Source organism: Colias philodice, chromosome 14 (genome assembly GCF_061535455.1).
Source record: "Colias philodice isolate Cphi_HAF_F1 chromosome 14, ilColPhil1 Martin Lab GWU primary, whole genome shotgun sequence".
Taxonomy (NCBI): domain Eukaryota; kingdom Metazoa; phylum Arthropoda; class Insecta; order Lepidoptera; family Pieridae; genus Colias; species Colias philodice.
Window position 1 is genome coordinate 10,377,715 of NC_143099.1, and position 15,977 is coordinate 10,393,691.

At 36.9% G+C, this 15,977-nt stretch overlaps 2 protein-coding genes across 2 annotated transcripts in view; one reads left to right on the forward strand and one right to left on the reverse strand.

Annotated features, from left to right (window-relative positions):
• The window catches only part of LOC149483031 (protein TAPT1 homolog), an 87,342-nt gene that overhangs the window by 24,918 nt on the left and 46,447 nt on the right, over nt 1-15,977 (forward strand). The gene's annotated exons all lie outside the window — the stretch shown is intronic.
• The window catches only part of sr (zinc finger domain-containing protein striped), a 42,286-nt gene continuing 32,692 nt past the window's right edge, over nt 6,384-15,977 (reverse strand). The window contains exon 2 of the mRNA XM_089703193.1: nt 6,384-7,346. Within this exon, the coding sequence (XP_089559319.1) occupies nt 6,448-7,346 (899 nt within the window). The 3' untranslated portion in view covers nt 6,384-6,447. The remainder of the gene's footprint in view (nt 7,347-15,977) is intronic.

The following is a 15,977-nucleotide window of genomic DNA, read 5'->3' on the forward strand; positions in this document are numbered from 1 at the left end:
ACTAATTATTGATACCTAGTCATTGAATTCGTTTTGAAATAGCCTGTACTTTGTAATTTTTAGTGTTATAGACATTTATAAAATGTGGTGCTCATTTTTTTGTAATAAATCATCCCGAACGCTATTGTATTTTCGTTGTTTTATTTCAAGTAAACACCTATACAATTTTGTCACGAGCCGCCTCTGGCCTCTGGGTGAAATAAACAAGTCAAATGATTTTTGTTCTAATTGTATTTTGGTAGTAGTTTGTTTAGAATTTACATTACCATTGTTTAATTTTTATTTTGTATTTGCATTAAAATAAAAAGATGAAAAACTTCATTAGGTATATTGTACGACACCTCACTCTGAATCGCGCTAGCGAAATTTTTTTGTTACAGAGCACATATACAACTTTCGGACAATCTTCATTGAGGCCGGCCGGCAAATCGAGTATGTCGAGAAACTTCACTTATTCGATGGAGGTATTCTACCTTCCTTCCTCCACAGTTGTGGGACCCCGACGTGCATTGAACACGCAGCTTTCTGATACTAGTAGCTAAAATCAAAACCACAGATATGTCTGTGATCAAAACCATAATAATATTTTTTACCTATTATTTTACTAAAAGTCGAGTGCATCGAAATCGTAAATATGTTTTTCACCTTCCTGGTTTTTTTTCCATAGTAAATAGTGTGTTTGATTTGTTGTTGTATGAATAATTATTCTTACTTGTTGGTTATGAAATGTATATTGAAATAATTTACTTTTACAAATCACTAGTGATATTAGTTTTGAGTGAAAATGCTTGGATCAGCATAATATCATATTTGCTACTTCAAATACATGTTTTGATAAAAAAAAAACAATAGTGTAATGTAGGTAATAAAATAAAACTGCGTTTTATTGTAATCAATTTTGACATTATTTATTTCCCAAAATTACAACAAAATAGTTTACGCCAACAAATATAACTTTTATTTTTATAACAATCCTACTTGTTTTACATTCACGCCATCTAGACTTAAATCTTTATCATTTTTGTATACGTCTGTGTGTGTAAACGACCCTGTATGCAATGACAGATGTTATAATGCATTTTTTTACCGAATTGGGTGGATTTTAAGGCAATGATATGACATATTTCAATAAAATATAATATTCAGTAACCGCCATGACTATTCCTACGACCTTAATCTTTTCCAATTACGCAAAAACTCAAATAAACTAGAAATGTAGAATTCAGCGCCATCTAGCGGGATATTGGCTGGGAACAGATCGTAGCAATCACCTTTACACCTTGGCCACGGACACCGGCGGCGCGACCGACGGCGCGACGGGCGGCGCGGCAATTCGCGCGGCGCGGTAAGCATGCCACGGGCAGTTGCGTTCGCCGCCGCGACCAGTGTAGACGAGGAGACGAGATGGCTTTATCAAAGTTAGCTCGACGTTGTTTGGAGAGTAGCAGCTTTTTTGCTCAAGATTTAATGTTTGGAAGATATAGTGGAGTACACGAATTAAATAGAAATCGTGTTACTGACGGAGAATTCCACCAAAAATATGAAAAATATAGGCATGATGAAAAATTATGTTGCGGGTGGCTAGACTTCCAAATAGCTGGTCTAGCTAGAATTTCTGCAATAAAAACTTCCGTCTCCATTTTCGCGAAAAAAAAAACAAACTATTTTAAATTAAGTTCGCTCCGGGAGTAGTCGCCGCGTCTGCCGCTCGACTCCGTGGCCTGCGCCGTAATAACTCATACATTTGTTTCGATCGCTAGTCGTGCCGCGCGATTCGCTCGGGGAAATTCGCCGGTCGTCTCGCTGGTCGCCGCTGCGCGTGGCATGCCCAGTACATTTCCATACATTTGATTCATTCGCAAGACGCGCCGCCAGTCGCGCCGCGCGAATTTTCGCTATAGCGAATTGTCCGTGGCCAGCACGTAAGAGTCACATACATCTGCTCTCTGATCGTGTCCGTAAAATTTCAGGTATAATAAAAAAACTTCGGAATTCTGCTAAAACTGATCTGCTTAGGAATGTTTATTATGCTCTTTGCCAATCCATTATCACTTATTGTATTAACTCTTGGGGCGGGGCTGCGAAAACATCACTTATCGGCCTTGAAAGAGCTCAACGAGCGGTCCTAAAAACAATGTTATGCAAGCCCTTCAGATACCCAACCTCTGAACTTTATAAAGACAGTGACGTTCTGACGGTGCGGCAGCTTTTCATCCTCTATAGCTCTCTTTCCACCCATAAATCTATCTTAAATTTAGTTGATTACAAAGATCTTGTAAAAAAGCGTGTCTTCAAAATTCCAAACATAACTACACACTCAACATTCGCTAAGCGCATGAACCCATACATTGGCATCTTTATATATAATAAAATAAATTTAAAATGTAACATTAAGAGTTTTTCTATTTTTAAAGCTAAAAAAGTTATTACATGCTATTTAAAATCATTAAATTACACACAAACAGAAAAGCTTCTTGTCTCAATACATTAAATTAATATAAATTATTGTTTATTTACATTATATTGTATATGTATCATATAATTTTATTTATTTTAACTTTAATTTATGTACTTATTTAACTTATTTTATTTATTTATATAGTTAGGTATCTATTTATTTATATTTATTTTTTTAAATTTAGTTCATTAGTTGTACTCAATTCATATCTTATATTTAAATTAGTTATTTTAAATCTTTTTTAATCAACAATTACGGTACCACGAGCAAATCCATTCTTTATAATCGTACCAGCTCCCACGACACAAGTTCTCTTAGTGTGGGAGCTACAGTTAATAATTATATTGTATAATAAGTGACAGCAAAATATGATGTTGTTAAATTTTGTTTTGTTACATACTGTGTTTTTGCTGAAATAAATAATTTTTCATTTTCATTTTTTCATATAAGTTTATACTGTGGTCTTTTATTTTTAAGACACCACTACACATTTTACATAAGGAATTTTGTTATTTATTTTCTTAATAAATAAAAAGTAACAATAATATATATGTACATATATTTAAAACATAGAAAGTTAAAATAAAATAATATTTATTTGCATAAAACATGGTACATAGAGATGTTAAAATATTTCGATTGTTCATCATGTTTTGCTTAGTCTAAAGCATGCAAATACTCAATCAATCTAAATTAAGTTAGTACACACGAGTGACGAAGACGAGGTCCATTTCTCAACAATGAATTTACCCATCCTATATAAGTTACTCTATGAATTACATTATTGTTATACAGCTTACATTAAAGTTACGGGTAAATATTAATAGATGGCGCTATGTGTGATACTTTTTGATAATAACGCCCTCTAGGGACTGGCATTGAAAACACTTCGAAGTAGTTGAAATTCACAATTTTGAATAAAGCGCCATCTGTTGGCAGGATTGAAATTTGTTTAAAATGGTAACGACAGCACTTTTATCAATAGATGTCTCTGTCTGTACTAAAAGTTACTTTAAATTATTTAAATTGGACAAGGGCACAGACAAGGGTATAACAGACTATTATAGTTTTTTTTCATATGATTCAATAGTTTTTGTAAAAAAAGACAGCTCTTTTTAAACTTTATTTTTAATTTGTGAACTAAAAAATCATTATAAAAGTTTCTGAATTAATTTTAGTCTCTTTCATCTTTAAATTGCGACATTATTGTGTGTAGTGTTTACTTTCATGAATTTATCTGGCAATCTTTTCAATATGTACTGTTAAAAAGATATCGTTGTCTTTGCCAATTATAAAATATTTGTCCCAGTAAATTTAACATGCTAATGTATCCATGTAGTCGCCAAGTCACAATTTACATCAAAGAATTTCTGGCTTTCGCAAGAAAACTTTAGTTTTTACGACTCTTTTACAGTTCTCAATAAATGTCCCATTTTCTAAGCTAGATATTTTATATCAAGCTTTCAAGGATCGTCCACATTTAGTAAATAAAAAGCATATTTCAAGTTTTCAACAATTTGTATTTTTGCACCTTAGGTGATTTTATATTAAATAAAAATTTCTTTTCCTCTTATATACACATTAAATCAAAATTTAGTCAAGTGTATTTACAAATATATTAAATAGAATTTAGTAAAAATTAGAGAAATTTAACAATACCTAAATTGATACTTAAAACTATCTATAATTAAGAACATCAACAACATTTTTTCACTCTGGCGAACGCACAAGATAAGACTAAACTGTAATAGTAGGAAATTCGTACACATTCACAATAGTGTGAACACCATAAAGCATTACCGTCACGTTGAAATTCGCTGAGGGCTAGAGAGACATTCATCTAACGAACCAGTGAACAAGCGAACGAGTGGTTCGCAGCACCGCAATAGTCCTAAACAAGTTCAACAATACGAGTTCTCTTCACAAACAACACATTCGCACAGACCAACAACCATTGCTAACGTTACATTTGAATTTCCGTGGTTCGATGGCAACCGTCAGTGCTATAACAAATTTGAACATCGTGTTAGACTCAATTCACTACAAACCGTACATCGATAACGTTAACGCGATGCAACAATACATAAAATGTCAGAATTTAGTCTTCTCCGTTTCGATAGTCACACATTTAATTTGTTTACACTTTTAAAAATACCTACCTACGCTAGCCTTGTCTATGGAGACTTCGTCTCTTCTACAATAGTAAAAACAGTATAAACTTTTAGAGCCACACTATTTAACAGAAGCATAACAAATGGGTGTAGTCGTGATGCGCGTGAACGACATTCGCGAATGTTCTCTATTGATTCAGAGGGGGCAAACGGCGCCAGTATGGTTTACATCAGAATTTACTCAAATTTTCATGAACGCCGTTCTCGATAATCTATAGCTTTTAGTTGAAAGTTAGTAATATTATTGTCAGATATTCTAAATTCATAACGATCGAACTCCAAAAAGGCCCACCCTGTTTTGTTTGATTTTACTCGTTCTGTGTGATAACGTTATCTTTTTTATTCAAGCGTAATAAATAACGACTCAAAGAAAAATACGTACAATTTATAGACACTAGTGAACAACCATTAGAAAGGCAATTAATTTGTGCTCGTTCAACATCTGTGTAGAAAGAAGTTTGTTTGTGTGATATTAATTAGAGCTACACGAATAGCGAAACGACGACAGCCGTCGCGTTCGTCCCGACGACCGTCCACTAAACAAATATTTATATCTACGTATAAAGAACTTATGAGTATTATAAATAGGGGCCTTTTCTATGTAAATAATTAATAATGATTAAGAGATCATAATTTAAATCCTACTTCTATTACCTTTGCTAGATTAGTCTAATTACACAAATTTAATTATACATGCCACTGGAAATCAACGAAGGTGGAAAATAACTGCTGCATAGGAAAATTGAAAATGAAAAAGGGCAATAGTTACATCTAAAAGAAAGTTGAGCAAATTTTGTTAAATAAATCTTGAGCAAGGGAAGTTCGAGACAGACAAAGTCGAGGTTCTGATCTAAAGCTTACGAATGAAAGAGTAGTAAATTCGAAAGAAGTAAAGAGAGGAGCAACACGAGAACGAACCGCAGTTGGATACTCAAACACCCACAACTACGACTAGATAATCCCAAACGAATTACATTATATAAAATTATCACTTAATCAACAGTCATGTTACACTAAGTATTAAATAATCTGCCGTGGCACGTGGTAAAGTTAATGAATGGCACTGTTTCACGTTAGTTTCAAGTACAAGAACAATATAAAAATTTACAATTACAACTACTAATGATAACGCAGTAAGGTAGTCTGGTTATTAAATGTTTGCCGATGATAAAACACTTAACGGAACAACACCAATAAATCGTAAGCTAGCAATGAAAGGAGACGGCAAACATTCGATGACCAAAGTCGTATACTACCGTAGGCTCATTACGTATCACCAATGATCAATCACCTTTCGATGCATAACACGACCGAACGGTCTCGTATAAATTTCTTAATTACAGAATTTACTGAAAGATATGACGTGTTCGCACTGCACCGCGACACTACTAACGAACCGGTGCGCACACACATACATTATTTTAGGCCATTCCTCTCCGAATCTATTTGTTCCCAGTCTATTTCATTCAATTATCCTATCTAATCAAAAATAAATACATCGAGTTGATCATTACCTATCGCAATAATTACAAATATGTATAAAAAGATATATAAATTTCAATGAATTTACAAATGTAGAGTTAATAAAGCTTCGTTAAAGACGATTTACACCTAAGCGATGAAATTATTTGATAACTTCAACGTGAAAATAGTCATAGTTCAGTTTTGGGGCGCCGGGGGCGGCTGGGGCGCGCGGGGTGAGGGGCCCGCGTGGGGCGCCGGGCCCGGTTGGGGCGCCGGGGTGCCGCTCGCGTCGCTGTAGGCGGCCGGCGCCTCGGTCGGCGCGGTCGCGGTCGCCGTGGTGGCGACCAGTCTCTGCTAGAGCGACGCGTGCGAGTGCGGCTCGTGCGAGCCGCCGCCGCGCTCGCGCTTCAGCCGCTGCTTCAGGTGCACCTTGGCGTGCCTCTTCTTCTCGTCCGAGCGGGCGAACTTGCGGCCGCACACGTCGCACGCGAACGGCTTCTCACCCGTGTGCGTCCGCACGTGCGTCGTCAGGTGGTCCGACCGGCTGAACGACCGCATGCATATGCGACACTGGAACGGCTTCTGGCCCGTGTGTATCCTTATGTGCCTCGTCAGCTCGTCGGAGCGGGAGAACCGGCGGTCGCAGCCCTCGACGGGGCACGCGTACGGCCGCTCGTGGACGGGCGTCTTGCTCGGCCGGTTGGGGTATTTGCGCGGCTTGACGGGCACGAGGCGCAGCGGCTGCGCGCTCTGCTGGTACACCTGCGACAGGATCTCGTGGCCCTTGCTCGTGGACGGGTTGTACTCGGCGAGCTGCACGGGGCGGTCGCCGGCCGGGCTCGGGTAGGGCTCGCGCTTGGGCAGGCCGGACGGGCCGGGGGTCGGCTGCGGCGCGCTCGCGTACTCCTGCGCCTCCCAGTGCTGCTGCGGCGGCGGGCGGTACTCGCAGTGCTGCGGCGCGCAGGCCTGCGGCTGGCAGTAGGGCGGCTGGCAGTCGGGCGGCAGCAGGTCGACGCGCTCCTCGTACTCCTGCTGGAAGTACTTGTCGACGCCGGGCCCGGGGCCGGAGGGCAGCAGCCACTGCAGCGGCGGCGAGGGCGCGCGCTTGTTGCCGAGCGGCGGCCCGTACAGCGACGCGCTGGCGCTCGACGCGTTGCTGGCGTCCTCCGCGCGCGCGCCCGGCGACAGCGACGACTCATGCTTGTGGCGCCGCGGGGAACATCCTAGGGACAGCTCGTCGCCCGCTAATGTACCTGCAACAACGGACACAATACGTGAGCCAAAGTTCCAGAGCTTTATATAGCAGACATAATAGGTATGTGTTTAAAAATAATGTTGAAAACGTATTGTTCATCAATGCCAGTCCATTTTGATGTAAACAAAAATAATTCACCGTAATACCGTTTGAATATTATAATCTTATTTAGGGCCAATTTTTCAATGCTTGGATAAAACTTATCCGTCCAATAAAGTATTACACGATAATATTAAAATGTCACGTAAACTGTCAAATACGGGCAATTAGAATACGTTTTTAGAATGGTAGCTTTATACATTATTCGACGAATAAGTTTTATCTAAGCATTGAAAAATCGGCCCTTATTAGATTAAAGAAAATACAAATAGAGCTTCAGTATTCGCATTAATTGTATAAGTAAGTAATTCACGCTGTGTTTTAATCACTGATTTGAGTATTGAAATAAGGAAAGACCGTTACATCAATATTTTAAATATTGCAAAATTTTATGCATAAATCAAACCTAGCGTATTTATTATAAATCTAATAATTTTGAAATAATTTTGAATTTTTTCGCATAAATCGATTTTCCTACTCTAAATTTATTACTCGACTCTACATTTTTTATCTTACGCTATTAATTTTATTTTTCTTAGAACCAGTAGAAAATTTTTACTATTTATTTATGTTTGATAAATAAACATTTAAATTGCAGAGTCTAAAATGGTTCGCGTTTAGCTGACAATGTTATGGAGCGGAAGGCAGACCCTCAGATAAAAACGGAAGCTGATAGCCTGTTATCATTGTAACATTTTGACCAACTATTATTGTCACCTTGTTGTAAACATTCATTACTATGAAATATTTAGGAAAATAAACTTTTTCATAAAATAATTTTCTTCAGAAAATTTATTTTGTTAAATTATGCAAAATAAGTCCCATGTTGGGTTTCATATTTTATATTTAGTATCGATTCAAATAATGTAAAATGTTTTCGATATCTTAAAATTTTCGATATGAAGAAGTTAATTTATAATTTGTTTTGTAATCTGCAATAAAATGTCGATTTTATCTGCAATGTGAACCTTTTCGAAAGAATCTGTCGATGTGAAATAAAATTATTAAGTTTATTGCACGCCACATGGAAGGCTTTATTGTGCGCTTCGACATAATAGCGTAATTTGTGTAAATTTAAATTGGCATCTCCAAGCATTAATTTCAAAATAAGTCATTGATTTTGAAGATTTAAATTTGTATGCTAATTCCCTAACGAGCAAAACAAAATAAATAAATCCGTCCGTATTTGACGCACGTTACCGTCGGGAATTCACAATGAAAGTTCCTTCATTCAAATAACTGTATCGATCCGGGCCAAGTTAGAGTCGCACTCTAACTTTCCTTTTCACTCGAACGCAACACAAAATAACTTTACTGAAACTCCGAGCACGTGAACATAAAACACAAAAATACACTATGAACTGTGCACTGAATGAAAAACCGCATTGTTTATTTACAACGTTATCGGTCGACCGGGGGTGTACCGCCTACGGGGTCGGGCGCACGGCAGCGGCAATCGCGGGGTCGCGCCAACACACCTGAGATCGGCGGCGGCTCCAAAAGACTCGGGAAGAAGGCCGGCAGGTCGGACGTGGCCACGGGCGTGTTGAGGTCCGCGGGCGCGCCGGCCGTGCTCGCCGAGATGGGCTTGAGCGGGCAGTCGAAGCCGAGCGAGCCCACGTCGGCCAGCGACAGGAGGTGCGCGCCGGCCGGGGGCTCCGCGTCCGTGCCCATCCCGTCCGGCACCACCTGCTCCTCGGCCCACGGGCCTAACGGGATTACGAACAGCGCCAGCGTGAAGACGGCCTCTCGCGCGGCCGGTGCGAAAGGGACTGGCGCCGCGCGACCCCGCGCCGCAGTTTTATCAATGGAGCGGCGGTCCCATATTCGGTAGCGGCGCGCGCAGGCGGGCCAATCGCGTGGCGGCGGTCCCCCCGCTGACGTCACCGCCCGGCCCGCCCACCGCCCGCGCCTCCCCGCCTGCCCGCCCGCCGGCCCGCCGGCCCCCTCCCTGAAGCCTTCGCTATGAATCGCGTGCCTTCACCGCCGCTGCCCGACATTGACAATGAATCCGCTGCACGTTCCGTTCAATAACAAAACGCCGCCTGTTTATTTACACGATTGCAATGTATGTTGCATTTTATTTTCACTTCGAATTCTTGCATGATAAATGTATTACGAAATACATTTTACAATTTTTAATAATAAGTTTGTATATTATTTTCTACTTCTCAATATTTTTAGAAGTTAATTAAACGAAATAATACACAATGTTCAATGAGGTTCAATGTTATGACAAAATAATTTCTCGATTCTTTTTCTCACTCTAAAGTTCTATTCTGTGCAATATTTGAATAAAATGTACTTTAATACGTTCTGTAACTAGTTTTAGGAACAGTATATTATTTTATCTTTATTTCGTAATAAATGCTTGCATGGGTAAATAATTCATACGATAAGCCATATATCTCTACATAGGTATTTAGGTAATAGTAGGATAGGAAATAATTCGGATTTATGATAAATTTTATGTTCAAATAACTTCCAAAAATTTTAAAAATCTTCAATCTAATCTGTGTAATGAAATATATAATCCTTTTAAATGCAAAATTATACAAAAAACTTGCAGATAGAGTCAAGGGGCAAATTTATACATAATATTATTTTAAATAATCTTTTCGTGATATATTTATATAATTCGTATTTAAATTATTTAAACACTAAGCTTAGAGATTTTATGTCATCGTAAGAGTTGCCATTTTAAATGGCTCTTCATCATATTTCCTGTATTTGAATAAACGTAGAGCAAATTGCTCTACATTTTATTTTTATTTCATTTCATTTTTCTCTAACTTTCTTTGATATTTTTCTTTGATATCTTCTATATGTATTAATCAGGGAAAGAATATAGGTTAAATATACCTAATAAGACGTGTGAAATTTTTAAAGAATAGAAATTACAATGATTTTGAATCAAAATGTTTTTTATGATAAGAGGGGATACCTACGCTGTCTTAGAAACTAAATTAATATGAAAATTACTTATGATAATTTATCATTTTCCCACAACTTATTTTACGAAAAAGATAACAAAATTATGTACCTAACGTAAGTAGGTAGGTACCTACTTATATGTTCATAATATATGGTTTTAAAAACAATACTAAACCTGCTAGTGTCAAAAAAATTAAAAACCTAAATTCGTAGTTTCACTTATGTGCTTAAAAATCATTGGTATAATGTATGAATTGGCTTAATAGATTCCGCTAATAAAAAACCGTTTAACATGCAAATAAGTCATTATATGGAAGTGTGACTGCCGCCTACTCGAGTATCACAGTTTTAACTAAGGGTGACCATGTATGGAGGAATAGGCACTTTATTCTATTTAGGGTATGTGTACAACTGCGATTTAAAGTCGTTGAAGAAAAATGCAATTGACTGCAATTTAAAGTCGTTGAAGTAATGTTTTAATTAGTTTTTCTGATTAAAACAGAAAATTGTGTTAAGTTTATTTTTCAATCGTTTTGGTATCTAGTGATGGCGTGGCGAGTGGCATATGGTGGTTTTTAATAATAATTTGCGAATCATCGCACATAGTAAACCATGATTCAGTTTCATTTTTCGATATCTATAGTTATCACCTACGTCTTGCTGCATGTATCGTATATCGCGATGAAACATACAATTGACAAATTTGTATTAAAAATAGGAATCGTGGAATTCCGAAACGAAAAAGTGATCCATTGCATTATATTTAGGGCGATGACTTGTTAGTCAATTTAACATGGAATATAGTGTACACACTGTATCATCTAGACAGGTTATTACGACTAGTCGCACGTGTGTAATCAGCCTCATGGTGTAGGTATATTACTAATTGGTTGATTCTGTCAATACGTGTACAGTGCATAATTATCTATCTAAGTGTCGGTGTAGGCGGGGCAAGTATAAGCAATGTTTATCAAGAAATTACCTCCGTGGTAATTAGTCAGCGCGCCTGTAATTGTGGTAAACAGGTAATTATTAATAAGTACCTAGGTACTTATTATTTTCGTTAGGTAAATTTTCCAGCGAGTATTCGATTTGATTTAGTTATAGGTATTGGAAATAAAAGTACATTGAAGAAAAATCTGAATGATTTGATAACTTAATGATATTACTTATTAGCTATAAAACCACTATACTATCAACACTCCAATTTGTCAATCTTTAAACAGTTCCAACAACTCGTTATTCCCAAAAACGTCTAACCATAACAGATCATTCGTCATGTTCATACTACAAGCACACTAGGTGTAAGGACAAGGCACGGGCACGGCCAGTGCACTCCCAGACACGCCGACGCCCTAACCCACATGCAACTAACCCAATTACGACGACGATAAAGAAAAATAACAAACCCACGATTTCACCGCGTCTAATTATAGCGAACTATTTGTGTGTGCGCGGGCGCAGGCCGCATAGCGTGGCTGGCATGTCAGGGCTATTCCTGGCCGTCAGCTGATCCGGATCGCTCGTAAACACGCGAGCTATTGACGTAAAAACAATCGCCACAGGTGAATCACGGGATGAAAACGTCCCTGCGAGTCGTCTATTATTAACTTGACTGTTTTTGGGCCGAAGGCGGGCTCTATTTCGGCGCGCTAACTCACTTTTCTATTTTCGACGCGAATGTTCTGCTAGACGTCATTTGTGGTAGCCATCTTTTGTCTTGCAGTTTACTTCAAGTTTTTTATAGGTTTGATAGGTATTTATAGTGATCGGGTTATTGAACTAGTATTTGTATCGATACGTGGATGATGTTTACGCCATATTTTAGACGGCGAGATGATTTATCTATTAAATTGTTTAAACCTATACATATTTGCCTAATATCGGTCTCTGTTAAAACAAAGATCTCTGCTAGAAATTATTGCTAATTATCTACAGCCATAATTTAATTAAAAATATACGTAAAATATCAGTAGGTATCATCAGAAACAACCCTACCCTAGCCCCCACTTTTAATATCTCTGCAGTTACAATGAAAGCTCTAAAAACATACGTTATTACATGCCATCGGCTATTTACTTAGTAGCACATTGTCTATAGCTGAGCAAATGTACGTCATAATATGTCTGAGCACCCTTGAGGAGTGCTTGAGGATTGACAAACATTTTGGTTCCCACGGCCGGCGCCATGGCCCGCTACTCGTGAATGCCTTGCACACACACTATGTGTACGTTGGAGGTTTTACCTAAATCTCTTTGAGGTTAAGTCAATCGTTTTATAAGTTACGCGTGAAGCTTTATAGGCTGTTAATTGAATGTGTTGGTGCTGTTTGGTTTAGGAAATGGCTGAGCTGACCAACTTCGCATGAACGCAAGTTCCTACATATTCATTTCGTAACTGTCTTTTATAGGTAACTATAGTGACATATTATATGGTAGAGATGAACACAACAAATTAAATATAATTTCCGCTCTATCGTCCTTCAGTAATTTTCCCAACTTTCTTAACATAATAATTGTAAACTGAAATTAATATACACAATATATCCTTTTAAAGAAATTTCCCCATTTGTTCAACTGGTTCTTAAAAAATATTATAAAATTGACACTCATACAATTGTTACTAAGTAAATGTAATGTTTTCACAAACGAGGAACAGTTTCAAATCATTATTTTCCTAACAAGATGTCCAGCTAACTGATGCCAATTGATTTCTTACGCCGTATTCATTAGTAAGTGAAACTGCTTTGTTAACACACTAGAGATAACTTGTGAATAATAACTTGCTTGTAGTTGTAGAAATTTCGCATGTCAAAATGTTTATAATTTTATAACTTTAATAGAGTTCGACTAGGAGATAAAAATTGTAAATATAGTGCCTATCACAACCATCGATGATTTATAGAGAAAAGTTAATTAATAAAAAAGGCAATTTATTCAATACTTCAATCTTAGAACTTGTCGTGTTTTGAAAATTACCGCCATCTTTCTTAAATAATTTAATTTCTAAAATAAAAGTTATTTTGTATGCAGTTATCCTATGATGATGAAATTTCTATAAATTTCTTCGTCAAATGCTATAGACTCTACGTCGCAATATCAAAGTCACCTATAAATATTAAACATCAAGGTAAAAAGTACGTTTCAATTTCTTTAAATTATAAATTATTTCAAATTATTTAACATTTTATTGATGTGCTAAAACCACAGTAACCTCGATGTAACAAAACAGAGAGAATAAAACAAATGTTCATACAAACGTTACGAAAAGCACTTAATTTGTCGACCCACTGTCATTTGGCAAGACGAGTGAACTATTAATAAGTGTCGCCAAATCATTTCTAGGTGACGAATTTAGTCTATTCCTAATGCATCAGTTACCTGTCCAAGTGTCCAGCTATTTATTACCTCTTGTGAATCATTTTGATGTCTGTATGCACTTTTATTAATACCTACCTACCTACAGAAAAACGGCCAATATAATGTAGGTAACTATTTCTTGTATTTTATTAGAAATATCTTGTCATTTGAATGTTTATTTCGCCACATGTCTGTAGTTTTATTTTTTACAATTCTATTTCTTTGAAAATGTGTCGTAAATTTTGTGGTGTGATCTTGAAATTGTCGAAAAATTTCATGTGATTTAAGTTTGGAATTATAGGATTGAGAATTGATTTATAATCACACAATGTTACTAGATCAAATACAAATAATATTTGCCTATTAGCTCTTATTTTAGAGTCTAAATTTTATCTGTAAGAGAAAATATTTTAACTCCATAAAATATAATATGGAATATTAATTTGAATAGAGAAGGCAAACTATTTAATATCACTCGGTAAGTAATGGTAGCTATGCGAACCTGCCAGCTGGAATATCTTTCAACTTAGTTATAACTTCTAACCAACTTGTGTTAGAATAAGATGGTCGGATAGAAACCTAACCGTGAAATTAATACCTACATAAAATATTTTGTATCAAAATATATTTGAGTATTGCCAACTCTTGGTCTTATAATTAAAAACAACATTTTCGTATAAAGCGTAGGTAGGAACATAACATTTTCATCAAGCGGTTGGAAAAGATCAGCATACTTAAAAGTGCCAAGAGGAAAATAGAGCTTCAACTCTGATTGCGATCAAAGTATGCTCGGAATATGTTTTGCACAAGCAAAGATACGATATGACCGATAAGCTAGAACAGTCGAAAGTAAAATAACATCTGCTCATCGCACAATAATGTTGGCACGAGTCGCCGCGCGTCACGCGCCCGTCACATTTATAATTACAACACTCGACAACTAATCAGAGATTCATCACCATTGACGCGTTTCACGGCTCAAAAGTTTCGAGTATATATAGGATTCGTGTAATCGACAACGTAATGCATTTACGTATAAGATAGTCGCTATCTTTATGGGAGAGCGTGACGTTTGATGGCTGTAGTTTCGGCCCGATGCGATGATGTATTTTCGTGTACAGAATGCGTCGAATTCCTAACAGTAAATATTTTGTAGAAGCCATAAACTTCGAACATAAAGACAACGCGTTACAAAGTCCACGAATATTGCAAATAATAATCAGGTATCTGCATAAACTCTGAAACGCAATATATCACGAAAACAAAACGCAAGTGTGTTATACCTATTTTGCAACAGGCGATCCGCAAATACATTCTTACCACGTATATTTATACAAAGAGGAATCACTGTCGCTAACAATAAAATGCTTACATTTATCCGATCGTGATTATGTCACCGTGCAGTAAATTTTATGGCTTCACAACGACGTTTCATAACATCACACTGAATTTAAGAGCGAGTTAAAAATATATTAAAATACACCTACGGATTCGTTATAGCTCGTATTATGGTTAAGCGCAAGTGATTTTGGATGTGGGTCACATGTAGAGAAAGGAGACATAGACAAATTACATTTTGGGTGTAATTTGTAGAAGTTGTGAATCACGGCGGGATGGGGGTCGATGGCGTCACGCGCCGGCCCGCGGCTGTCACGCCGAGGAGACCCGACTAGTGACGCACAATGGACTTTTACTTCATAATTCTCTATATTTCACAGATCATAAAATATTTATAAATACGAATACGATTATACGTTGCGCTGAATATTTCAGAATGTTAAAGATGGGTATAAAGTAAACGATACACAATATTGTCTGTTTATGTTACATAAGATATAATATTTTGAGCGAAAAATTAATAAAATGTTATAGCGTCAAAGCATTGCTTAATAGCACAAATAACATGGTTTTTACAAGCTGTGAACTGAGATAATGTTTGAAGTTATTTTAAAGATTATTTTTATTTCACATGTACACAAGCACACAGAGCAAGGTTTTGCGTCAAATATAAATATATTAAGATATACAACGTCAATAAAACTGTTTCTTTTGTAATATGTAGATTTACCATGATACATTAAAAAATTCTCAAATAATATTTAAAAAAAAACTATTCGTGTATCGTTTCAATTCACTTAATATTTCGTCGTATTCGAGAAGAAGGTGAATACGAATGACACACAATAATAGAAACGTAATAATTTTTAAATCTTATAATATCTTTTATTTATCTAATC